General features: G+C 40.2%; 1 protein-coding gene across 12 annotated transcripts in view; it reads left to right on the top strand.

Moving 5' to 3' along the window:
* Positions 1–27,559, top strand: part of LOC118331313 (RNA-binding protein Musashi homolog 2) — a 228,805-nt gene that overhangs the window by 168,605 nt on the left and 32,641 nt on the right. For all 12 annotated transcript variants that reach the window (XM_035666155.1, XM_035666153.1, XM_035666151.1 and 9 more), the window contains exons 9-10: positions 7,036–7,150; positions 13,021–13,095. In XM_035666155.1, the coding sequence (XP_035522048.1) occupies positions 7,036–7,150; positions 13,021–13,095 (190 nt within the window). The remainder of the gene's footprint in view (positions 1–7,035; positions 7,151–13,020; positions 13,096–27,559) is intronic.

The following is a 27,559-nucleotide window of genomic DNA, read 5'->3' as shown; positions in this document are numbered from 1 at the left end:
CCCATAAGGAGAGTGAGCTGCTTATTGTGAATATGTGAGTTAGATACAACTTTCATGAGGTAAAAGAGAGCTTTACTTAAGTGGTTTTTGTCAGATTCACCTGCCTGCCTGCAGAACATGGGTCTTACCTCCCTTGCACACACACACATTCATATCTGTGTGGTCCTTATACCAAATTGGTTCGGTGTATTCAGAGTGTGGTGAATGCAGAACGTGAAGGAGGCACGTTGGTGGTCCTATAATCAGAAATGTCATGACTGCTGGTCTGTAGTTTCTCCAACCACATCAGGGCAACCTGGAAGGTTTGCTTGGCTGCTTTGTGGGTTGAATAAATACACTTAATATTAGAACAGCCATGAATAGCCAACAACCCTTGGCTAAATTACAGTAAGGCAGAGTTTCTGTGTGAAGTGGTATGGCTCATGTGGCATCTGGAAAGTGAGTCTCATTGAGTTGTGGTTGCTCAGATTTGTGGTGTTTAAAATTCTGCATTAAAAATCAATTTAAGATTTTTTATTTGCATTTTATTAACTCACAAAATAAAAAACAAAAGATACAGAACTTTGACTCTGAATCAACAAGTGCCAGCAAACGAGAAGATTTTTTTCCTCTGAGTTCAAATAATGAAAAATAACTTTGTAGGTTTTGTGGCATTTTGTGGTTAAATATAACAGAAAATGTGAGGAGAAACTTAAAACCACCTAGACAAGGCACGTAAGATTTCCGAGTGAGAGTTGAGTCAAGCAGATGAAAACAAAAAGTATTGTACCACAGTTGTACAATAGGAAGAGCACCAAACAACGTGGAGCCAAACATACATTCTTTAATAGTGATGTATGACCTAAAAGAACAAAATGGCATCATTAAAACAGTCTGTACCAATATTTTTTGTATTATTATTCCATTTAAAATTTGTAACGGTTAATAAGAGCCTCATGGGTTTCCGATATTGTCATTAGGGAAGCATGTTGTATTACCACAGAGCTTTGGTTCTCATGTTGGAAAGTACCTGACAGTGGCTTTAACAAAGAAATGATATGCTTCTCTAACTGCCTCTATCTGTGTGTGTGTGTGTGGTGTGTGTGTGTGTGTGTGTTGTGTTCACATACTGTAGGTCTTATATCGTATAAATCACCTCTGGACACACTCAGATATAGCCATAGACTAAACTCGATATCATTATTTTAAAAGGAGGTTACTAGAGAGAAACTTAAGTTTCTGGGTTGTTAAAAATGTCTTTGAAAATATTTTTTTTTAAAGAGTGGAAATTCTTAAACAGTGTTTGAACATCAAGTGTCTAATAAGGAACTAGGACCACCCTTCGGAGGAGTTTCAGTCCCTCATGGAGTGCTGCCTTATAAGTTCTGGACTGTAAGTAATTGGATGTTTACCCTTCATTGAAGAAGGAAAGCTTTGAGGGATGAAGGAGGTGGAAATCCACTTCACACTCTGCACTCCAGGATGTTCCATAAAAGCTCAATGATGTTCAAATCTGCTGATTGAGGAAGTGATGGAAGCCATTTGACGTCAACCTGATGATCATGGCATTACTTTTGAATGTGTCTCTCAGTGTGTCTGGGGACAATATCATCTTGGAATATAGAAACATGTCAAGGGAACAGTTTTGGCACCACAGGGAGCACCTGGTCCTTAAAATGACCTCATATTCCTTAGCTTTTACATAACCATGCAGAGATATTATCAGACATGATGACTCCTGTGAGATTGCTGGCCATTGAAGACATCATTTTGCTTTATCCAAAACATCTTACCATTATCATGATATGTTTACCATTACTCGTTTGTCCCTGTTCTTTCATTGACCCTGGATACAAATAGTTCAGAATGGAAGGTAAATATCCTCTTTGTAAAATACATGACATATAGTTTTTGATTTGACTGTTTCACAAAAATCTGTGGCAAAATATATCTTTAAAATATCAAATATTGACCCCTAAGGCTTGAAATATTAGCAGTAGTTGGAACAGTAATGGAGGACAGATGGCCATGGGCTGTATTCACAAAACATCTTAAGGGTAAAAGTATTCCAATAAAAATATGGGCCCTGTAAATCCTAACATTAGGACTTATAAGTCTGAGCGAAGTTAGAGGTAGTCCAGAGGATTCCTAAAGGCTGTACTCACACCAAATCTGTGGGTTTTTGTGTGGGACTTTTTGCATTCCCTGCGATACCCACCACCACTGCCTTAACACACTACCCACATTCAAAGGAATGGTAGGACTGGCATCACAATGCCTGATGTAATGTGAATAAACCCGAACACAAATAAAGCTGCTTTTGTGGCCATTCCTTAATATTCAGGTAAAATTGGTGCTGTACAGCATGTAGAGCTACATTATTAGTATGTTCCATCAACTTAAAAATATCACATGCTGATACAATAATTAACAAGCCTGCCTATCTCCCTCTCTCCCTCAATTTGTTAATTTGCTGACACCGACTGGTCACCTGTCAACCAGTCACTGTAGACATCCATGAAACACAATGTCATCCATAGCAACAGGAATTTTGAGTAGGACTCCTAGTGATAAGATAAGATCCTAAAAAAGATGTAAATATGTCCCCCGGACATCTTAGATTCCCAGGAATTACAATGGATTCCTATGGTGACAAGTTGTTAAAGGAGAAGAAAGTATCAAACAGTCTATAGAAACATTTATTTTCTGCTGTTCATCAGTAGATTCAGTGAAGTCCAAACATCCTTACACCCTATCAAGCATGCATGTAAGCACATGCCCTTCTTAGATTTTTCTAGAGTGTGTCTCCTCTTTCACTGGTCACATCTTTATCCACCAGATTCTCTTTTAACAGATCTTTTTCACACACAACACTGCTAAAGGATTTAATCCAAAAATATTGTTTTAACTTGGTTATCAGTCATTCTGTTCTTTAAATAAACCACTTGTTAAATGGTTCTGAGAAGCCTTTTTCTTAAATGAATAACCCCACAGCACCAGGCCTGATATTGTGCATTCAGAGCAGTGACATTTCCTAACTATTCAGTCTATGTGTTTTGACTGTTGAGCTGGGAGTGGGAGCTGGAGTAAATGAATCACACCGTTTCCTTTATTCAGTCTGCCAGTCTACTGATGGAATCCATTCACTAGTGAAGCTAATAGTAGCTGTACACCTCCCCCTCTACACACACACACACCCACAACACTCATCCCTGAAGGACATCCATTGCTAGTCCATCCCGCCCACACCCTCCCCGTTATACCTACAAGGTTAATATGTATAGAAGATGTATTGAAAAGGTCATAACTGGAGTGTTTCTCCACTCTGTGTCACTGGGTTAGTACATGAAAGCAGGTGTTTGTTGTATTCTTCATCAGTGGACTGCATTACTACCCTGATCAAGGAGTGCTTGTGAGGTCAAGTACATGCTACTGCATGTTTGTGTGCATGCGCCTTCATAATTTCAATATCAGGCTTGGTTATTGGTAGATAGAGATATTGTTGATAGAACAATTACCACTAGAACAAGATAGAAGCAAAGCAAAATGAAACATTCTACAATTGCACTGAAATTATTTAGTTAGTTTTTTTTAGTTTTGATGATATGGGATTTATCACCTATTTATTTTATTGTTTGTTTCTCTTACCCTGAATTTGAAAGCTTAGCCAGGGATAGTGATGGTACCTTAGCTTCAACAAGAAGCCCTATTAAGTATGGCTGTCTGTTGGCAAGAATCCTGCGATACGATACGTATCATGATACAGAAGTTTATGGTAGCAGTCAGTCTACGTTTGCAACACTACTGCGGTTTGCGGTTTAAACACAAACATTGATACAATGTTTTTGAGAATCTGTAAAAATTCGCAAAATGATTGTGCCATAATATTTTTCAATATTTTCTTACACCCCTACTGTTTAGTGTACATCTTTTTTATTTATTTGTATATAATTAACAAAATACTTAAATAATATAATATAATATAATGTAATAAACATGATCAGTAAATACTTCTGATCCTTTTTTTAAATTTGCCATGCTTTAGTTTCCAAGCATGAGTCTCCACTGGCTACTGTGTGTCAACATCTGTCTCCTTATAGTATTTTGGGATCATTTCCTGTTGTTGGTCTGGATTACTTTTAATGCTGACAAATTGGGCTGCAGGTTGCTTGGACGAGAGCCAAGGCCCACTTTTTTAAACAGCTGTATGTAGTGATTGCTCCAGTTGCTCAAATTAACACATGAAAGAGTTCCCAGTTGTTCAGCTGTTCAACAGTCCAAGCTATCACAAACAAATAACTTTTTTTAAATATTCATTTCAACTTTCTAAGATTGTATAGTATAGGCTTTATTGTTCGGCTTTCTGTTTCCCTCCCTCCCTGACCTGTTTGTTGGGTTACAGATGTCAGAGATAAACTCAACTGCAGTAAATCAGTGTAGGAAGAAATATCTCAATATATGTTGAAAGCACGCAAATTGAGCTTGTCAGCAATGTGTGTCAGCAATGTGTGGCAGGAATTCACTTCAGCAGTCAGCTGTCTTACAAACTGTATATCTGTGTGTGTGTTTGTGTGTGTGTGTGTGTTTGTGTTTCTGGCTCTCAAATCTCCTGGGTGTTATTTCTGTACAAAACTGTGTAACTATCCTGCCAGTGAATGCAAGGCAGGTTAAAGGGGGCGTCTCAATTCTCAACAAGGCACAATGGTGCTCAGAGACCTCCATTTACGACGTCTGAATGGTGGATCATGATACTTTTCACAACACGATATTGTGCTGCCTTCATAACATCAAGGCACTTGTCCTAGACAAGTTACATCAGCCATAATTCAGGACAACACTTGTAGTTACAATGAGAGCTTGTAAAGTTTGTTTTCTCACAGTTCATATGGCAAAAAGTCAGTCTGCAAAACGTTCCACGCAGCAAAATTTGGATCTCTGCATTCACAACAGCTTAACCTGAGCAGCGCTTCACTGTCAGGCTCTGAATTGTCTTGCCATCCTCTCTGTTCTCTTCTCTTTGACTTAGTTCACTCTTAAAAGCTCCTGCCTCCCTCCCTCACACACTCCTGTGTGTTTGAAGCAGGTGAACACCCACACACTCACACCACCACAGATCCTGGCTCCTGGCTGGTTTTAAATCCATGACAAGGAGCCCTCTCTCTGAATATCAAAGACCTGCATCTGAGAGCATGTAGGCATGACTCACACCCAGGTCTGTCTTACTCCCAGCAGGCAACTGAGCATCCAACTTGCTGGATGTGGCAAGGGCTACCGGAGGACACTGATCACACACTGTCACGTCTAACGGTGTGGGCATAACTTGGCTGTATTTGTCACCCAGCAATGTGAACATGTGAAAATTCCAGCAGTGTACTGAAATTTCGAAGAAACCCATTTGTCCCACCTGGGTTCCTGCTTCCACGCTGGGGGTCATTCCATGACAATAAGAGCGCCTGTCCTCTCTTCAGCACAATGTCAAAGCATTCCTGGCAAGCAAGGCAGAGTAGCTGTGACAGCTACAAAGTGGCTGAGGGAACTGTGTACTTTAGTTGGTCTGCTTCAAATGAAAGGGCTGCTAACAGCAACAAATCACAGCTCTGCAACGCAGCAACTTTTCCTCTGTGATAGAAACCTTTTTCATTAGTGTTCCCTCTTTACATTTCTAGCTCTCTGCTGGATAAACAGAGCTTGTTCTACTATTAATTTAGCACAGCACCTTTGTACAGATGTGAAGTTTAATTTCAGTTTGGCAACTTGCAATAGCATGTTGTGTTTACCAATGTGCATGTGTGAATGTGTATATGAGTTTGTGTGCGAATAGTAATGCGCACCACTGGCCTGTCAGAGTTGCGAAACTATTTGTATGGATGCCGGGGTTGTACCTTGGTTGAGGTGTACACAGCGCTGGCGCAGTAGCCTGTCTTGTGCAGCAGGCCAGGATGACATGTGAATCGCAGCAGCCGAGAAAGCCCTGCTTAAGTGGAGGCAGTAGGGAGAAGCAGGCGAGAGCCAGAAGGCAAACAGACAAACAGATGGACAGGCTGATGCCAAGCAGGCAGTGGAGCAAATAGATTGTGCAGCATGGTGAACAGACTCAGCCTACCAAAGAACAACCAACAGACACAAGACCATGCCACCCTTGTCAGCCAACCGTGCTTCTCTATAATTCATCGAGATAGGATAGATATGTGGTAAATAGGACTCTCATCTTCCTCCTTCTCCTCATCTGCCCCTGTCACATCCCTCATTTGATATGTGTTATGTAGGAGGAGGAGATGTCAGTCTTGCAAGATGGGAAATGAACAAACCTGTATGTGTGAGAACTGGAGTGAGAGAAAGAAATGCAGGAGAGATATGAGTGCTGCAGGTGGAATTGGACTGTGGGGCACTGGGGGACTTCAGCCCAGCAGACGTACACAAAATACACAATGCACAAATGGAGCCATTGACAGAAAAAACAACAATATTCTGTCTTAAAGCACACATTTTTCTCACCCGCTTCAGATTTTAAACACCCTGCCCTGGTAAGACTTAAGTTAAATGAAACAAACATCAGTGAACAAATAGAGATATTGTCAAGAAAGATTATTGCTTTTGAGATTATTCTGTGTTTGTATTAAACAAAGAACTGCCTTTCACAAAGAAGCTGGACATATTGCCATATAAAGGGGGACTGTGGTAATGGCATTGCAGAATAGAGCTTCTCCTACCTTGATGTCTCAGAAACTCTTGGAAAGAATTAAGCTTGTATTTCCCTGAGGCATCAGGCACATGCTCACTGGAGCAACAACCTTTGCTTTAATGCAGGAGGAGCATGATTGTAAGTTTTCCTTAGAGACTTTCCTCTAAAATGTGAGGTGCTCAGATTGACTCAGTCTTGTTTTTCTCTATGGAAAACATCTAGCGTTGTGCAAGTCAAATAGAAAACCACCTTAAAGAGCTGAGACAGCCCTGTCAGATCTGTCTGGTTATGTACCCTACACAGTCTAATGGTTTGTCTCTGTGTGTGTTTGTGTTTGTGCATGTGCATATGTGTGTGTTTGTCTGTCTACATAGGTAGAATGTAAGAAGGCCCAGCCCAAGGAGGTGATGTTCCCACCAGGTACACGAGGGCGAGCCAGGGGTCTGCCCTACACCATGGATGCCTTCATGCTGGGGATGGGCATGCTGAGTGAGTCGTACACACATCCACTTACACCGTAACACACACACACACATGCAAATACAACAACAAGTGATCTATAATCCTTTGTATAATATATAGGTTTGAAATCATCCTGAAAAGATACATCAAGCAACAGTGCAGGCATACATTTATTCGTTTTAAAAGTGAGTTTAATAATAGGTTGCAAATAAAAACATAAAATATGAGTTGTTAAAATTTTGTGGGGTGAGAGGTACAGAGGAAGTATCAGACAAGCACGCCATTTAGTCATCAATTTCAACCTCTTAAAAAAAATAAAAAATAAAACAACTTATGCAAACTCTCATCTAGATAGCCCCATTAGGTGGGCGCTGCCCCTAATTAGGCTGCTTCAAGGTGTGCCACCAGTGGCCACTGTGGTCTATTTCTGGTCGAGTCTGGTACAGGCAGCCCCTGGGCATATAGGAGCAGACCAGCACATTATCAGGCTAAATGAAGAGGAAAATTGGTGTAATGTCATATTAAGGATTCATCACTGTGCCCCCCCTTAATGGGTAATGAAGGGGACACACATGTCAGGGAGAGATCTCATCTACAGGGACCTCAGCTGCTGGCCCACCCCTCTTCATTACCATCCAGCCCGTGCCCGTGGCCCTTTTTATTTAACACTATTGCACTCTCCTTCCCTGCCTCCCTAGCCTCCCACTGTCTGTCTGTCTGTCTGTCTTTATATCTTTCTATCTGTCTGTCTGTCGGTCGCATTTCCTATGCATATAATTTGTATGTGCGACCCAGCCAAATGGATTTGCCCTCACATAAAAGATTTATTTTTTCCTTCAAAAGCAAAAGAGACATGCAGCTGATTGTAAGAGACTTGTTTTGCCGTGCAACTAACCCCTCCCCCTCCCTCTCGTAGCAGGTGCAGGCAGAGCCACAGTCATGCATTTTTATCTTCACCAGGTAACATAATGTTGAAGGAGCTTTGAAAGTCGATAGCAAGTCAGATTTAGCTGTGCTTGTTCTGCATTTTCTTTTAGAAAATGGTCAGGAAGCAGTGGTAATAATTGGTTACATCAATTATTGAGCTGTGGAACTAATAAACATTAAGGGGCAGTTAACTAATTATCCACAATATCTATCTATTCGCCTGTCCATATATTTATATACAGGTTCTTAAACTGTCAGGGTTATTCCAGGGTTGACCTTACCACGAAACTGATTATACAGTTGTTTGTGGTGTTGATAAGACTGGCCAAGTGCTTCTGTCAGCTCTATGTAAGTCGTTCAGTCGCATCTCATCTGTTAGAAGTATTTAACAAGCACAGTGAACTTTTCAGAACTTATTACAGACTAATGTATCTGCGAAGAGGACAGTGCTCTTCCCCTCCATTGGGAGACGGCAGGCAGAAAGGCAGTGATGTGCTCATGTGAGAATATTAACAGCCAACTTGTTTGGAGACATTCTTATCTAAATGAAATTGGAACAAGGACAGCGAAACATTCCTTTATATAATTTGCATTTGGAAAAAGGGACCCAAGGCTCATTATTTAAGAAAGTGTAAGCTCCTTTTGTGCCAAATCTCATTAAAGCCATCCCTAGCTCCTTTGTTTACTGCCTCTAATCGAGGCATTTATCTTTATTGTGTTGTGCCCGATGTATGTTTGCTGAAATTAATACACATTTGAGCCCGGGCGAGGTATGGGTGTACCAGATGGATAATTGATTTTAAAGTGAATCAGAACTGTTGAGCCATAAAATAGGTACATTAGCATGCATATTAATAAGGCAAATAAGAGCACTAAGAGGCTGCCACCAGGCCAGACACAATGGCAGGCTTCATTTAGTGAAATGGTAGGAAAGGCAGTGGGCTCTCTCTTTCTTTCTCCTTCTTTCTTCTTTCCTCCCACTCTACTGCAACATTTGTAGATATGCACATACTAAGAATTTTATGAGATAGTAGCTTAACTTAGCATGTATCTTAATCCACTTTAATATTCCTTTCTATAGCTCTTTCCTCAGACACTCAGTGTGCACATCTGGCAGCAAATTCTTCATTTAGTAATGTGAAACCCATTGTAATGCAGTACATCAGACTAAGGGAAATGGTTTTGCCATTTCAGAAAATGTTGAAATAAGGGAGTATGAGGAGCTGCGGTATCTAAGCCAGCAATTTCAGTTTGGCATTTATTCTGTTTGACAGTAAGACAGTATCAAACACATAATATCCAATATTTTGCGGTCCGTGATAGCTTTTCATTGTATCATATCACAGTTCTTTTCGGACCAAACAAACAATGAGGGGTTTTGTGAAAGCTATCCATCTGTAGCTTCCTGGTGATGACTTCTCATCAGCAACTGATGAGGATTTTTATTTTTTTTCTGGCGTAGCCTCCGTCCTACTTCATCCACACCGGGTTAAGGTTCCCCTCACCGCCTCTCTGAGCCGCATTTCTTTTTGTCTGCGAGTGAGGGGAAAGGGTCTGGGAGAGGCATTTTCCCATTGGGTCAGGAATAAATTGAACTTTTTCATGGACAGCAAACACTGATTAGATATTTATGACCAAGGTCAACCTTTCTGATTCCAGCTGGCACAGTCTCTGAGGCATACAGAACAGAGCATCCACACACATGATCACACCCATACGCACACTCACACGCACATAGACCACATATACTCACGCACAAACTCATACACACAAATATGTGAACACTTGCATACAAGTGGATCCATCTCTGTAAAATGTGTAGCTCAATGCTTGCACCAGAACTTGGGATGGTTAGACACACCGATTCACATCTCAAAAGTCTTAAAAGTACAAGACGCTTACAAATTCAAGACGCAACTGCCGCGATTTAGAAGGGTGACATCTGGATGCATTGTTTGCATCAGTAAAAAAAATAATTGTTTATGTGTAATTATTAGTAGAGGCCCATGCCTTTTATTATTTAGAAATATAATATTTAGAGTTATTCCTCCCCTCTAAACTGTTTGCATAGTATCACGATGAATCGCATTGTTAATCACACTGTATCCAATCACACTGCAATCAAAAGGGGTTAATTGTATCATCGCATTGGTAGTTGCTTCATATTTGTATTTAATGTACTGGACTGTTGGCAATGCATCAAGATGCATATTGCATCGGCCTCAGTGATGGAAATGCACATCCCTGTCTAGAACTGTAATGCCATACAGTGTATGTATTGTACAGTTAATTTTAGTCATTAGTATTTGGGAATATCTAGTTGTATTTTCTGTAAGCTCTATTAGTTTGCAGTATCTATAGGAATTTGTTGCCCAAAAGTTACAAGATATTTGGATGGTAATGTTACTGCAGCCAATTTATAAGGCTAGTACATATCTTACGAGAACTAAAGACACAAAAGCCTGAAAGAGGCTTCCGAGGTCAATTTCTGAGTTGTAGCTTACACACAGGGAAGTCAGTTATCAAGGTTGGCTTCAGTGATTCATTCCTGGCCTAAAGGACTTCCTCTTATTAGGTAATTTAGTCCAGACTTATGGTTGAAGGTGATAATAGCTTGAGGAAAACAGATAAAGACTGAGACATATACCATAATTAGAGGGTTAATTATGTTTATATTACCTTTGATGGTGCTCAAATTCTTACTGACTCACACAGAGGCCCACTCGTTCACCCACCCGCTCGTCTCAAATGTTCTTGTTTTGTCTGTATCCCACTTTGTAGCCGCCTGCTCCCTCACACCCCGTTTCTCAATATGTTGCCCACAGCTGCTTCCGTCTGAAAACTGTCCTGCTAATTAACTGGTGGGTCTGTGGTTGTAATAAGAATCATGACAGCAGATGAACAATACATCTGCTACTCTTACATTTTTTCTAATGACACTGGGTCCTCTCCTCTTTGGGCCTCATTGCAACTCTCCATCCATGCATGCACAGTCCAACTTCTAAACCAGTCTGTACCCTCACACGGACTTTGACTTTGCTTTAAAGATGACAGTTTGCATTGACATTTGCTATCCTCAACAAGTTTTATAATTCAGTGGCTGTGTTAAATTTGACCTTAATTGTATAAAAATCAACCCTAACTCCCTAATTCTGTGTTTATAGTACTAGTTAACATAGATCTTAAAGGAATGTACCTAAACTTTATGTAGGATTAAAATGTTGACATAACTGTTTGTTGTATTTCACACATTTCATAAAAGCAATGCACTACATAAAAGACCCAGTGATGTGATGGAAATGTAATTGTAACACCACCAAACTTTTGTTACCTACCCAAATTGATCATAAATGTTTTCTGATATATACGCATAGGCACACAAAACATGAAACCAGCCCATAAGCTGTGATACATAATAAACAAACCTGTTACATGCAGAAGATAAAGTCAACTGCATTGACCAGATTGGACACAATCATTTAAAAATATTATCTATTATATTATTATATTATTAGGAATTAGAAAATTATATTTGAATCAGATTGTTTTTGTTTCTTATATAATTCATTGCACGATTAGTGGGCTGCTAATGGTTATTTATCAATTTTTCGAGACCCCCTCTAAAATGTTATTGGTTTTTGTAAGGTGAAAGCAAGGTTCCAAAAACTCTCACTTGATGTTGCTGTCCTCAGACAGTCAGAGGTAGTTTCCTTTTAAGAGATCTAATAGGTTAAACACAGCACATGCTTATGATTCCCACTTGATTTCCCTTGTAAGTTAGTTTTAAATTCAGTTTTAATCCCTGGTTAAACCTTATTTCAACCTGTAAAACAACACAGCAGCACACATACCAATGCCATGCTGGAGGTGCAAATGAGGAGCAGTTATCACCTTTTTGCCTACAGCGTGTTTTTTGACAAATATGCATCCAGCCGTATTAACACATGAACCTTTCTGCTATGCTAAAGATGTGAAGAACATAAACAGATGCCAACGTCATTTCAAGGCGCCTGCTATGAAGTGTTATTACACTGAGCTATAAAAATGCCTGAGAACTTATGGTTGAATAAAAAATGAAAATGAATTAGGCAGTTAAAAGCCAAAAGGAGTGCTATGTGTTCAGATGCTTATTGGTGCTTTGGGTTTCAACCCTTTAAGCACCAAATGATACATGTACTTGATACCCAACCCTAATGAAGCTCTAATGATTAATGAATGAAGGGAATCCTCCTGTTGAGGTACCTTAAATGTCTTAAAATATAATGAAACAGGTTATCGAGCCATGCATAGTAACCTGCTTAGATTGTATAAAATATTAGCAGCTATTTTGTGCTCACATTTTAAATCTGCAGGTCTGCTTCCCTTGAAAGAAAATTATTTTACAATCCGAGCTTTATGTTTATAATTGTGTCCATTATTCTTGTAGGTTATAAAAACATTTCAAGCAACAAGATTGGTGTGATCAAGATCAGAGGTTAATGTAATTGTGACAGTAGACCATTGATTGAGGGTGGTGCTTGTTGTCAAACTGCACACAGCGAATGTTGTTGACAATCTACCATCCATATTATGAGCTATAAATACATGCCACCGCTTTATTAGGCTCAAAGCATAAAAATAAATCACTTTTTGCTTATTGCCATTTCTTTCAAACAGAGCAAGCTCGGGTTACACATAATACAAGACTTTGGTTAAGTAAAGCATTGTTCCAAAATGTAATACGACTTAACTTTTTTCAGGCTAATTTTTAATGTGGATTATTATAGTTTTATTTTCAGGGTATTAAGTTACATTAGAATTTGCTTGACAAAATGAAAACACATGGGTCCCTAGGAGTTTTAAAGCCAGCCTTTCAAGATTTGTTTCCCTTTTAAAGAGGATATATATACATATCCATATCCCAATGTTTGTCTGTGTGTGTGTGTGTTTATTTGTTTGTGCTCCTCATCTCTTTTTAATCTCCTTCCTAGGTTACCCTAATATTGTGGCAACGTATGGCCGCGGATACACTGGATTCGCACCCAGCTACAGCTACCAGTTCCCTGGTGAGTTAAAGGCTTTGTGAAAATATCAGTGTTGCAGTTGATTTTTGTTGTGCACTCTTCAGCACATTCACACATACATGCACAAACACACACAGTTTTATGTGCATACACAAAGGCCCATCAAAATACAAGTCAGTCACCAAATAATCTAAGTATGATACGTGTCTGGATTTCTGAAGTAGCTCTTGAAAGCTGACGTATAGTGAAGTAAATTGCTTACTCCTTTTTATCCCATACTTGAACACTACCATGACCAAATGTCTAAAATGGGGGAAGTTCTTCGTCTTCCGTGGCCCAATGTATGCAAATTCCTCAGTGGAGAAGCAGAAAAATAAGCAGTGCTTTGTGCAGGCAGATTTTAAAACGTGGTTTTTATAATGGAAAATGAATAAAGTCATTTTCTGCATTAAAAGTGTTGACTCAGAGTGCCGGGCACTTTAATGGGAGTCCAAATGGGAGGCGTGCAGTCTGGAGGTGAGCAGCTGTACCTGTCTGCTGCAAGAGAGCCTGTGGCTGTGTGGTGCCTCACTTAGACAGGCATACCGTCAATTTCATGCTTTATTTAGGGACTTTACACATACTTTGTTTGCCGGGCCAGACATCATTCCTTCCACTGATGAGATGGAATGGGAAATATCTGACAGCAGCTCAGATCTCTGTAATATCTTTGTGAAATAGATTCAGGGATGGTAAGACAGGAGGTCCAGCTGTGACCACCTGCAGATCCGACATATGCTAGATTTATACTTGACCACCAACATTATTTGACAGAAGAAAGGGAATAGCACCTACTCATCAATGTGGGTGGACATGCGTAGCATACAAATGTGTGAATTAAGCAATGTTTGTCTGTTCTTTTTTTTTTATGGTATAATTTAATAGTATAATGACCATTTCTTTAGATAACTGATTGATATGAATGTGATTCAGAAGACCAGCAATGTACATCATTGTTTTTGAGTGCAGAATACAACCATGATGACATTCAGAATTGGACAAACGGGCATTTATCCATCTTTCATATTCTGTAAAAGCATCTTAGAAAGTTTATGAACTGGGATGTAACAAAAAAAGAGTGAAGAGATTGAAAGGGAAAGGAGCGACCAGTATTTATTCCATCTAAGTAATTCTAGTTAAACATGGATTTTTAAAATGTTTACTGTTTAGGACAAATTAAGGGATATCACCTTCCCCGAGGCAGAATCTATGATCCTGTCCATGTTAAACTCAATTTAAAGAGTTTGATAAAGCTGTATGATTAAAACAACCTCCTCTGGGCTCGCTCAACTCTTGACAGGGTAATTGGAATTTTTAATGTATGAATCAAACTCCTTGTCCAAATTAAATAACCTCAGGCCAAATATTGACTAGTGTCCTTTCTTACGAAGATGTGGAAAGCATCCTCAATTTAAGATCAAGAGCTTGTTTCTCACTGTACACAACCTCACTGGAACTCTATAAATAAATGGTGCTGGGGCCAGGCAGGCTGGATCCAAGAGGCGTAAATTGTGGGCAGCATTTCAAGGGTTTTTTACACCCAGTAAACCTCAGGGGTCCACTGTTAACAGGAAGAAAGTGGTTAGGCAATTGTCCAAATGTCAAGATAAAACAGTGATAAAACATTGATCAGTGATGAAACACTGAATTAAGTAAGAAAACTCAATAAGACATACACAGAAAAAGAGAAACCAAAGCTGACATCCCTGCAGCTGCAACAGAGTTCAAGCGTAGAAAACTGAGCCTGAAAGTGTAGTGAAATATACACAACCTGAGTTGGGGTTTTTTGGGGGGGTGGGGCGGTTTAAAGACAGCAGTGAGGGCAGCTAATCACCAGCTCAACTGCTGTTAAACAGAATCTGACAACATAGCACTCTGGTCCTTGTGACACTCCCAATTAATTCCAACATTGATCACAAAGTGCCTTTGATATTGATCACATACAGTGTGTTTCTATGTGTCTGTATTTGTATGCCTTGACTTGCTTACTAAAAGATTCCATCAGAGACATCATTACTATTTAATGCACCTTCACATATTACTGATGTAAATCACATCATCTCTCTATTCGTCAAAAACGTGTCTGTGCAAGCGATCATATATCAGAGCGTTTCCCCAAAAGGCAAACTCAGGCAATGGCATTTAATTGTGTTTAAACTAGTAGTTACTGTAAAACAATGTTTGGTCGGGACAACAACAACTTTGAGCAGATGTTCCTCTGACACAGCTAGCTGTAGTTACATATTAGCTGAACATGTTCATACACTTCATACTATGGTGACACACGTGCATTCCGCAACCATAGAGCTGGCATGGTACATACATGGCATATCTTCTAACTGCAAGGACCAGTAATTCAGTTGCTGGTGTAAAAAGGTGCCAATGAAATAGGAGAAAAAGACTGCTGATGTTAACAATGTAGATTTTGCAACTTCAAAACATGCAAAAAGATAGAAAATACTACCAGCCTGCGCACAATTTTCTGATAAGAAACACTGAATGGAAGAAAATTAAAGGCCTCAGGGTAGGTTTAATTGCAGAACAAAAATTTAAGCAGGGTTTCAAGGCAAATTTGAGGATTGGTAAATTAGCTGCAAGTTTAATATCGTAAGACCCTTTAAGATTAATTTAGATTCCTTTTGAAAAATGAAATCTCTGTTGAATTTAGAGGACAGAAATTCAGTTTTGAGTGCAGAGAACTAATCTTTGCACATATTTTAAGCATGTGTTTGTCCCTTGTTTAGCTATTACAGAAGGCATTCATCCTGATAACAAAAAGAGGATTGAAGTGTTTGATAAAGACGCCTTCTCTGATTTTTGCTCAGTATTAAAATTCCAAGCTGTATTTTATATGCACTGTTGTAATCACACGCTGTTTACCTCGTGACGGCATTGTTTCAGCATTATGTTTGAACTAAAGTTGGAATTGCATTTCAAAGATGATGCTGCATGGTGCATGTGTAGTGACAATCAAGAAGACAGCAATGTTACCCATTACCTCAGACTTGCAAATGGTAAGGAGGTGTAACAAATGATTAGCAACATCCCCAGAACAACAGGTCTTTTTGTTTTTTTCTCTTCATCAGAGCTTTCTTTGTTGTAGTGGATGAAATTACTTGATTGTTACTATGTTTAAGCAACACATTTTTCTCAGCTTTACATGCCCTACATGTTACATACTGTAACACTGATTTAAGATCTTTGTCTGATCCCATTGTGACAAAAGATGTCAGAACATTTTCTTTGATTGTGCTGATGTACATACAGGACTTTCATGGCAAGCATTAGTATTTTCAGTGTCAAATGAAAATAAAGGGAAACTGTAATGTATGCATGCAAATGTGGCATGTGATCTGTGAGTATTGTCATGTTGCAGTTTTCTGTGTGGAAGTAACATCCCCACTGTTTAAGATGAAGACCTCCGGACTTGTGCTGAGGCTGTTACTGCCTTTACCTTCAAATCAAACCACTCCCTCAGACTTGTGTTGCTGTATTACCGTCATCCTGTGATTTCAGAAGAAAATAATGAGTTGTAGTTGAATCTCCATATTCATTTTAACTCCCTGAAGTCACCACACCTTGAACTGAACATCATTTTTGCTTTTACCAAAATTCCGTTCCACACATCCAGGATATGCTTAAGAAAAATGAAAAGAATGATATTTGGGACTTTGATAACTCCTGTTTCTGAGAGTAGTGTTAATTAATCTGATTGACGACATATTTGCATAATTGAGGTTAACCTGCTGAAAAGGGGAACACATCATGCCAGCATTAGCAAGCTACTTAAAGGGTAGATTCACCCAAATCACAATCAAAACACATTTTACACCAAATAATCCCACATTTTCCTCACCTATTCTACAGTAGATCTTCTGGTATCTAGCCATGCAGATCTTTTTTGTTTTTATTTGCTTGGTTTTGAGATCAGCCTCTCCACCCAAATGCAGTGTAAGTGAATTTAATTTTGTTTTAAACCCACAGAATCGAAAAAGTTACATGAAAAAAAATTCACTAGCAACACGTCTTTCCAGCGACAATCAACAGACGTCGCTGTGGAAATAAAATATTTAGGAACTCCACTCCAGTGTGTTGGGCTGGAGACCAGATACCACTAGAATTAAGCAAGGAAAATATCTTTGTTTGTAGTTTGGGGGAACCAGCTCTTTAACAGCTGCTGCACTGTTACTATCATCAACTGGATGCAGTAATAAATATGCTGTTCTAGTAAGGTAACAAAATTGGCAGTTATCCTGTATGACACTGTCAGAAAGCTTTAGAGTGATGTCAGTGTGGTACATATCTGTGAATGAAGGTATCAGTATCACTTAGACTGAGCAGAGGTGGGTGGTTGACATGTCAGTCATGTAGCTTAAACTTTATTTTCAGCTATTTAACCCACACACAGCTGCCTATACAGCTGCCTATACAGCTGTAGGATCATTGTGTATCTCAGTGTGGGCTTGTTGTTAATATGACGTTTGACCAATTTAACCTGACAGTTGGATTCTTCATTCAAAATATGACCACACAATCCCTTTATGTCATTCTAACTATAAATTAAAAAGTAAATAATGTTCAATATCTTTCAGAAAGGTATAAAAAGAACAAATCTGGGGACTGTTATTGAGCTGTGACCTTCTCTCAAGAAATGTCTGCATTAGCCCAAAGTAATGTTCACTATAAACAATGTCGTACACTGCTCTGTTCATCTGGGATAACAGCTGGGCAAAGAATCAAAGTAAGAAAGTACAGCATGCATCAGCATTACAGAACTTGACTTATCAGACTTCAGAACTAACATTTATCAGGCTACAAAGAGCAAGCTGAAATTGAAAGTATCTTTGAATTAAAATGAGGAACAAAAGGACCTCACTTTGAGTCTATCAGACATTAAAGAGCGTGCCATTCCCTAGATACTGCAGTTAAAAGCAGCTGGACAGCACTGATTTTCAGATAGCTTCAAAAGAGGAAAATTCTAAAGTTTAGTTGAAGTTAGGATCCTTGCCTCATGCTGTGGTAGAAAGAAGAAATATCAGTCCTGTTTCGAGCTGACATTTGCTTTACTGCATCTGGTATATTTCTCTCTTTAAACAGTTAGGAGGATCTATTGACAGAAATGGAGTATAACATAACCTACAGTAGGATAATCATATTTTTCCTCACATTTTTATACATAGACACCTAATGGATTAGATGGGATGCTGTTTTTCCCTACTTATACCCAAAAAGCAGCTGTAAGCATTGCTAGAAACAGAGAGAAAGCAGGAGCTGACAAGGCATAAAGAACATTACTGTACATTATTCTCGTCTTCATGCAACAGTCTAATTAGCATTAGCTAGTTGATAAATGTGCTATTGTATTATTCAACTTGCAGCACCCAGGGGAACATCCCAAGATGTGCTGCATTTAAAGCATGAGGTGTCTAGTTTGGAGGACCTTGCGTGATTAAGGCATTGAAAGCCACATTCAGAGAAGTATCTTTTTTGATCACAGCCTTAAAGTACATCGAACTGCTGTGTTTTTTTAAGATTACCCGAGGCTAAGAGTGTATACAGGGAAATGTCCTTGTGTTTATTATGCATATTAAAATGCAAATGCTAGAAAGAAAATAGTTTTTAGCAATAAGTGCAAGTCAAGCGTATGCACTTTAGTTTATGTGCAGTATAGTTTCTCTCAGTGGTGGCAGCAAATAGAGAAGAAGAAATATGAAGAGGTTCAAGAATGGTAGTATACTGTTTTGTGTGTATGGTGTTTGCTTGAATAGGAGACTTGTCTGTATGAGGAGAAATGTAATTTAAAAAAAAGCAGTATGCATATGTGCATTATGCTGAATCTGAATCAAAAGATACACACCTCATACATTCATATTGTACTTCCTATTGTTAACCAGTCTTGTATCAGTTCCTTTCATTACATGAATTTACAGTCAAATGCACACATACGACACACACACACACACACACAGACGAGCTGTATGCATACAAAGACTGAGATTCAGGATCTGTGTATGAACAGAAGATGGAGGGACTTAACCAGGAGCTCCTCTCCGCTCTCTCGTCTTCCTGTGCGACTCACTGCCTCCACAGCCGTGCCCTTAGAGCCTCCCCTGGCATAAATGACCATTATGGCTCCATTAGGGCTGCTACTAGGAGGTCATTATGCTACACTGAAAAACCAGGGATGAAGATGTTAGTGGGGTCCCATCAGGGGAGAGACATAGACTGAGTGAGAGAAAGACATAACACTCAGTCATCCAGCTACTCCAGATGTCATGACAGACAAACAGCAATTCAGGTCCAGTGAGTCAGCCTCTTAAGTGGTAAAAGAATGGAGGGAAAGGATGATTAAGGAGGGGAGAGGGCAGCGGTAAGTGTAGCAAGGGTGCAATGAAGATAGAGGGGTGGGTAATTTTGGGTTACCAGTTACTTTAACACTAAAGAGATAAACTATCCACTGTTTCTAAAAAAAAAAAAATGCATCTTGTCTCTCTCGCAACATATTTTAACTTTGTTTGTGTGGTGTTTGGGTTGGTTTGTTGTAGTTTGTGGATTGGTTTTTCCATCTGTTTTTCTTGTCTTGCTGCCATATCCTTTTCTTGTCACACACTTCATCTGTGTCAGATCTGTTTCCCCGGAAGATATGACGTGCGTGGTAGCACTGCAGTAGCCTCCGTCCCTCTGTATCTCCGAGTCCACCAACCGACCATGGCTGAGACACAAAAGCATACTCCATCATACCTAAGTGACAGAAAATGATATTTCACAAGCCTTAAATCAGTTCGGAGTAGATTTTTCTTTCTGCGTGGATGTAAACAGGTCTCTGCCCAGCAGGTGGTTCTGGATTCCACAGCTTCTCTCGCTACTGAATATGAAAACCTGCAGGGTGGCCTGGTTGGCAACGAGACCGTCCCATACGCAGAGGATGAAGGGTTTGGCTGCCACAACCACCCACATGTCTGTCCTTGTTGAGTTGTCCTCATATGCAAGGAATAAAGTTACATGTTTTTGAACGTGTCAGATGTTAGGGAATAAGGACAATCTACAGAAAAGAAACACAAATGAGTAGAAAATATCAAGCTGTTGGAATATTTTCCACCAATAATTGATAAGTCAGTTTGAGAATGAATTAATCCATGTTATTAATACTTCTTAATACTATGAACATGTTTTAAATTGACAACCATGGTACAGCATGGACTGTCGTTTTCAAGTACAGGACACAGAGTGGCAGATGTTGCATGGGCTATTACACCTATAGACGGTGCATGATGCTCTATGCAACTGTAAGTAACACTGAATAACAGGCTTCTGACCTTTTAACCCCCCCTTTCCCAGTAGGAGAAGAGTCTGAAGGTTCAGGTAGCAGCTGTCTTCTCAGCAGGTGGCATATAGGGAAAGAGAGCTGCTGACCTGTGCAATTGGTATGATAGTGACTGCTCCTGAGGGCTGCATGCCCCTATAAACTGGGGCAGAGCCGACCAAGCATATGATAAATGCATCAGAGGTCACACCAGGGCATTGGCCTGAAACTCCAGTTAGCTTCCCAGAGTTTAGCAACTGCCTGCTGTTGGGAGATGGAAATATGTTGCCAGGGACTATATAGCTCTATGAACTTCTGAAGCAAAGGTAGCTTCTGCAAGGTTGCCGGTCAAGGACGAAATGATATGCTAGCTGTGGTGTGATGTGTCTAGTTTCATTGGACAAAGCTCTGCTCATGAGCGACAGTAAACATGACAAAGAATGAGCAAACCTTTTCCTATGTTGACATGGTGTCAACGCAAACTCGACACTTCCTGTAGCTCCTTTTCATAGTAAAAGCCCTCAGGGCTGTTTTCTTTTAACAGTTCATCACAATGTTTGAATCAAAGACAAACTAAAGATGTATTTACATCTCAGTTCAAGAACTCCATTCATTTCAGTACAGTTGACTCCAGGTGAGATAGAGAAGGTGGAATTGCTCCAGTATCACTCTAGTACATTGTATTAACGTTCACTAATCAAAAGTGTGGAAGATGCTGTTTTAAACTTTCTGTCCAATGAAAGTCTTTACTTGCTGGTTATAGTTCATTACTTCCTGTATAGATGATGTAGTTTGGGACAGCATGTGCAGTCATTATCAGCAGATCTGAAGCTCTCATAAGTATTCAGACATCTTATATTTCCCATTTCAGCACAATAAGTACCCCACTTCTTGGCTACAGTACTCGAGCAGGTGGAAAAAATCACTGGCCTGAGGCTGATGAGAAGCTTACCTGTGTCATGGGTGCATGCAACATTGTCCTCCATAAGACAGATCCCACTGTTTATGTTTTTACTGCACTGTTGAGACGTGGCGGTGCCACACACAGCGGTGCCATCGGTAGAACAGGTTTCTATTGAACTGGAGTTGCACAGCAGATTGTTCCTTAGATCCTGTGACCATCTCTCTACAAGCTGGGTGAGCTGTGACCCCAGCAAGTGGTCCCACAGGCCAGAGTGAGTGCTACAGGGCTGGAAGCAGATGGCTCTCCTGATGCCACACTGACTCACAGATTGGCTTTAATTGCCAAGGCTGATCATTAGCCCAATGGGTCTATGGAGGCCGGGGCACTCCATGAGTCGCAGGCCTTAAAATAGAGCCTGACGAGGAGCGTCGTGACCTCACATACTTGAATGACCATGCACAACGCATCTTTCTCTCACATCCTTGGACACACACACAGGCATAAAACTGACACAATCAAAGACTCTTGAAGGCTGCGCATGAAGGCAAAGGAGGTGGAGGGACTTTACCAGGGGCCTCTCTCTCCCTTCCTGTCTGCCTCCCTGACTCACTGTCTCCACAGCAATGCTGACTGCACACTCACTCACACACACACACACACACACACATATACACCATCACACATGCAGACTCTCTGAGCTCCCCAGGCCATGACTCTGTTCCCAGTGACAGTAGTGAGTGTGCTGCTCTGACGTCAGTGGACAGCACTGTATGTCACGCCCTATCTACTTCTGTGTGTGCAGTCATAGAGCTAGACTGCTCTCAGATCAGCTCTGTTAACAGCCATCAAATCTGTTTTATGTACATGTGAGTTGCCGTGGGGGAGACACTATAGGCTATGTACTGTATGTTTTACTAGACCTTGAGTAGAGGCACCGGATGGATTCAACAGGTGTAGTAGCACTCCACCTACATTTACATATTTTTCAGTCTAGATGCAATGTGCACTGGTCTGTCTGCATGCTCACATGCACACAAGTCAGGTCACGTGCACATGCACGTGTGCCTCCTCGGGTGTGTGAGCACCTGTCTCTGCAAAACCAGCCACTGCAGTCTGACACAGGCAACGCTGAAAGGTTGTCTATTTCCTGAAAGTGGAAGAGAAGGCTCACCTCATTTGCCCAGGTCTTAACTCACCCTAGGACAGCAGACACATCCTCACACACTGAAGCAGGCAAACAGTCTGCCATGGAGACCCACAGTCTAGGTTCCTGTGGTGGGGAAGATGAGCTGCTGTAAGAGGCAGAGTGGCAACGCTAAAGCTCATTATGTCTCGGCTGTTGAGCCGCTGGTCTAGAAATGAAACTTGAGCTGCCCTGCCTCGTACGTGGCTGCCACCTTTAGACACTGCTGGAGACCAGCAGGAGAACAGAAAGGGAGCACAGACATGGGAGTAGGCAGAGGTGTACAATATGTGTGTCTGGGAGGCCATGCTCAGTGTCTACAGCCTGTTGTTTTGATGCCACCCACTGTTCGTGAGCTCCAGGCCCAGCAAGTTGAGTACTTGCTAGGTCTCTCCACAGCTGCCTCCTCCTTTCCCTCTGTCCTTCCATCCCTCCCTCCTGCTGATTGTGCTAATAGCCCTCAAGTTGCTCTCATCCACTCTTTCCCTATGGACACATGCATACGAATATAAACATGTATGCCTATATTCATAATCATAGCGCACAGCCCTCTGCATGCCTCTGTTCAGGGTGGAAACGTTGCTTACAGCTCCAGTAATCAAGTGGAAGCCAATGTTGCAGTGCTATTTTTGGGTCATGCCACATTTTACCCTACTTGCCCCTGTTATCTGGAGCAGTGGTAGGTTGTGTAACTGCACTGCATGGAGCTGGCTAAAACATAATGGAGTCTGTATGTAATGTTTTAACTAGGCTATAAAAGCATGTTAATGAAATAGTGTCAGCTTATTCTTCTGCTCCTGCTTCTTCTGTTTCTGCTTTTTCTTCTTCATCACCTTTTTCTTGTTGTTATTATTGTTATTGTTATGATTATTACTGGCATTAATACATTGTATTTTATGTTTACTGTAAATTAGTAATTCCTTAAAAGCCAGTTTGTACTGATTAGTGCAAATCCACAAACGCATGTTGGTGGAATGACACTTAATGCACTCACTTTCATTTGAGAAAACCTGAAATTACCCCCCCTTCATCATTCATCTGCCCCCTCCACCGCCACCCTCAGAACTGGAAGATGGACATTAAAATGCATAAAAAATTAAAGCTGTTTACTTGGACACTAATGAGAGGAGGCTTAAGTAGTCTAGTTTAATTAGTATGATTGGCTCTATGGGGACCACGCAGGCAGGGCCATAACAACTGATTCACTCAGAGCTCACAGGACCTTTTCATACTCTCGGAGTGTCAGAACTGATGTCAGAGGAGATTGCACTGCAGAGACATGTTGCCTTTGCTGATCCCAGGTTGGAAAGGAGCACTGCAGTTAAATGCACTGAAGCAGACCATTACATAAGCACCACTGCAAGGTCAGACAGCTGTGTCCTCCCTGTCTGTCTCTCTCTATTTAAGTCACCATCATGAGCTGCCTTGGATATTAGGGTTGTGAACCAAGACCCTGCCCCCTTTCACAAACCAATGTCGCTGTTTGTGGATCTAAATGTTTTTGCCTTATCATTCTGGCATATTTATTTCTCCTCTCTTTTTTAAATGTACGTTTTTTTCTCACACCTTTTTGTTTTCGCTCTCCATTTCTCCTTCTTTAACTACTGTATGTGAGTGCGTGAGTGAGTGAGTGACTGAGAGTTATGTTGAGGCTTGTGTGCAAGCAGAATGTGTTTAGATCAATTCTGCAGCAGAGGTACTGTTTCCTTTTTACTGAAGTGCATGGGAAGGAGTACAAAGGAGAGGTCGAAAGTGCGGCTACACTTCAATAAAGAGCCTAGTTTGTCCTCTTTGATGCTATGCTGCCATGCACTTCAGCTACAAAGAAACGGCGCTCTTGTCACTGAGAACTGAAGTAAAAGACACTGAACTGTTCCTGAGCTCACTTCACCACATCACAACATCACAGTCACTCACACCCACTGTGCAGCTGTGTGATGTATGTGCAGGAGTTTGCAGTTTCGGAGACTGGAGTTATTTCCAAGTTAAGGGTTATAAAAAGTATTACATATTTTTATTAAGTCTAATTTATAATTGATTTATTCTGGGATAAAGTATGTATATTTATATAGCTATAGCTAATATAGAAACTGGTAAAGCAAGTTTATTATTCCAGTTTTGACAGATAACATAGAGAGTATGGAGACTGCTCTTCAACTGAAGGATCTGGATCGAGCCCCCTCATCAGCAAGAATCCACCCTGCTAAAGTGTCCTGGAGCAAACCACTCAGTTCTGTACTACCTCCAGCAGGGCTGGTCTATAGCTCAACCTCACCTCACCTCTGACCTTTCTATCGAGAAAATGATATGTTTACCATCTGTGGTATGGTGGCTTTATAAGACGAACTGCTCTCCTTAGCAGGCAGATGCATGTTTATGTGGCTTATGAATTCAGAATACACTATGATTTCCACATTCCTGTGCGACCTCTTCTAGGCTTAATGGTTACAGTGGATACGATGATGTGACTTGGTGTGTCAAACTAATTCTAGTACATGATTATGTCTTGTAAAGGGACTCAGCAGTTCTCCTGCAACATGGTGGATTTTTGTTCTGTGCACCCCGAAAGGTTACCCAGTTTAAATTTTTACCCAATATCTCCTTTTTGGTCTCATCATTTTGTTCAAAGGTATAAGATACGTGTGCAATTACTACCATAAAGCCAGGCTTTGCTGAGCTCTGGGCTCGCTTTACTTCTGTAATTGACTTTTTCTCCTCCCAGTAAGAAGCCACAAAGTCTTAATGGCAAAGGATCAGTGTGCCAAATGGCTTCATTACATACAGAAACCATTATCTTTGGCAAAAAAGAGCTACGGCTAAGGCAAAGGAACACACACAGAAACAAACACATACACACCAACCTACACATATACGCATATAGTAGCAAAGTCATGTATGGTCATATCAGTGAGAAACAGAAAATGTACTATTCTTATCATACTGTATAGAGGTTGGGGGTCTTGGTAATGTAGAGTCAATATGTTGACCCTATACTGTATTTAAAGAGCAATATTACAACATTCACACCTGAGGGAATGTTTTTTGTTTTGTTTTTTTCAAAACAAAAGCTCTCAAATGGCAAACCATAGTCTGGCTCATAGTATGAAGAGGTACATCGTATCATGTAGTTGTGGAGAAACAAGAAATGCACTTGAGTAGTTGACATGAGCAGCTGTTATGCTGTTATGCTAACCATTTCTCAACAACAATATCTGATGATGCTGTTCTCAACATTGTGCAGGAGTTCCTTTTAAAACTCTTGTATTTGTATTCCTCTAATGGCATGTGGCATGTTCAGTGATATGTCCATTAAGTGTTACTTTACTATTTTAGTATTATATTGTTTTTGTATTGTTATTGTTGGAAATATAGTTGGCAGTGTCAAAAGTGTGATTTTTATTTTTATTTTTAGTTCATCACAACAGTTTATAGTGTAAGTAGGATACTGCGGTATTTGCATTGATATTTTATTAATGTTCAACCGCATCACTTGTCTGTTTATGCATTTTTTATTTTATATTTGTAGGAATGTAAAGATATATCACGATATAGTAGTAGTATGTGAAGATTCAAATCATGATATCAACTGTGGTATCATGGCGCCAAGACATCAGTTATACTTTTACAAAGAAAAAGGATTTATGAGAAATAAACAAATCTTTTTTAGTCATAATTTGTCCACAAGGTCATTTTGTTAAAAAATCGTGAGAAAATCGAATCTTGAACCCAATATGGTTAATTGTATGGAATCGTGAGTCGAGTGTATCATTACATCCCTATGTGTTTGCATAAAGAATTACTCAGAATGCCCAGATTAAAGGCATACTCCAACAGTTTAGTTGAGACAGATTTTTAAAAACTGAGAATTGTCAAAACTAATATATCAGAGGCCAATATATCCTGACGTTTAGTCCCCTAGTAAAGCTCAAGCCAAGATAACTGGTTTCATCAGACCAGATGAGTAAATTGAACTTCATGTGTAAAATCAGCAGAGCGACCCTTTATAGTTCCCATGAAATGGCTAGCAGGGTACCTATTACTTCTGCATATTTTTGTTTCTCCTGTAAAGACAGCCAAGTAGGGAGGTACTGGTCGCAGATATTTATTGGTGTTTGCAGTAGCAAATAGCTCTGAATGATCATTGCAAAATTAGTATACGTCCCTGAGTGCAGGATGAGTCATCAATACTTTTTTAGTGTTTTTCCAGGAAATTACACAATACCATCAAGAATAACTATAAAATTACAATTTTGTCATTGTTGGGCCAGGTACTGGTGTATAGAGCAAGGTGTAGGTGAGGAAAACACTTCATGAGAACTTTAAGGTTGTGGTCAAGCTGATGTACAAAAGGACATGTGGCAATACATGCCAATAGAAGAAAGGAATAAAATACTGCTATGGATGAATTTAGAGAGCATTTATATTTTTTTGTACGCACTTAAGTTGCTATTAAACTGTTTAATTTTAGTTTTGTTTTCTGTTTAATTTTTCCACTCATTCTTTTTCAAACATACCGCTCTGCATCCTGTTCACTGTGTGACCTTTTGTGGCGCGTGCACAGAATCCAAACACTGAGAGAAACCAGACATACACATGGCAAGATTAATTTGAATGATTGACAAGCAACCCAGCTCTGTTAATCAAGTTATGCTCACTCTGATTAGGACCTTAATGTGAGTAAGATAACCCGGTTAAGGTGTTTACATGAGAGGTGCCATAATATGCGTGTTTTGCTATTAGTTGCTCTGGTATAACTTGAATTATTTGTGTGCCACTCGTAAAGATGCTCCTCTCCCTCTCTGCTCCCTTCTCTCTCTACTCTTCTCTCTCTGTCTCTCTCTCTCTCTCTCTCTCTCTTCTCTCTGCTTCTCTGTGTCTCTCTCTCTCTCTCTGGCTCATTCCCAGACACCAGTCTCTGTATTTTATAAGAGGGGAAACCTCTGTGTGTACTGTAGGTTTCCTCTGATCAGTGGAGAGGTGAGACATGAGCATGTGTGCAGCAGTTCATATGAAAGCCACCTGGCTCTCTCTGGCTCTGTGATTTATGCCTTTGATAACAACAACCCAGAGATGCTTT

The sequence above is a fragment of the Morone saxatilis genome, unplaced genomic scaffold, assembly GCF_004916995.1.
Source record: "Morone saxatilis isolate NCDOM2014 unplaced genomic scaffold, NCSU_SB_2.0 Contig20, whole genome shotgun sequence".
In the NCBI taxonomy this organism is placed as follows: domain Eukaryota; kingdom Metazoa; phylum Chordata; class Actinopteri; family Moronidae; genus Morone; species Morone saxatilis.
This window is presented reverse-complemented; position numbering and strand designations above follow the sequence as displayed.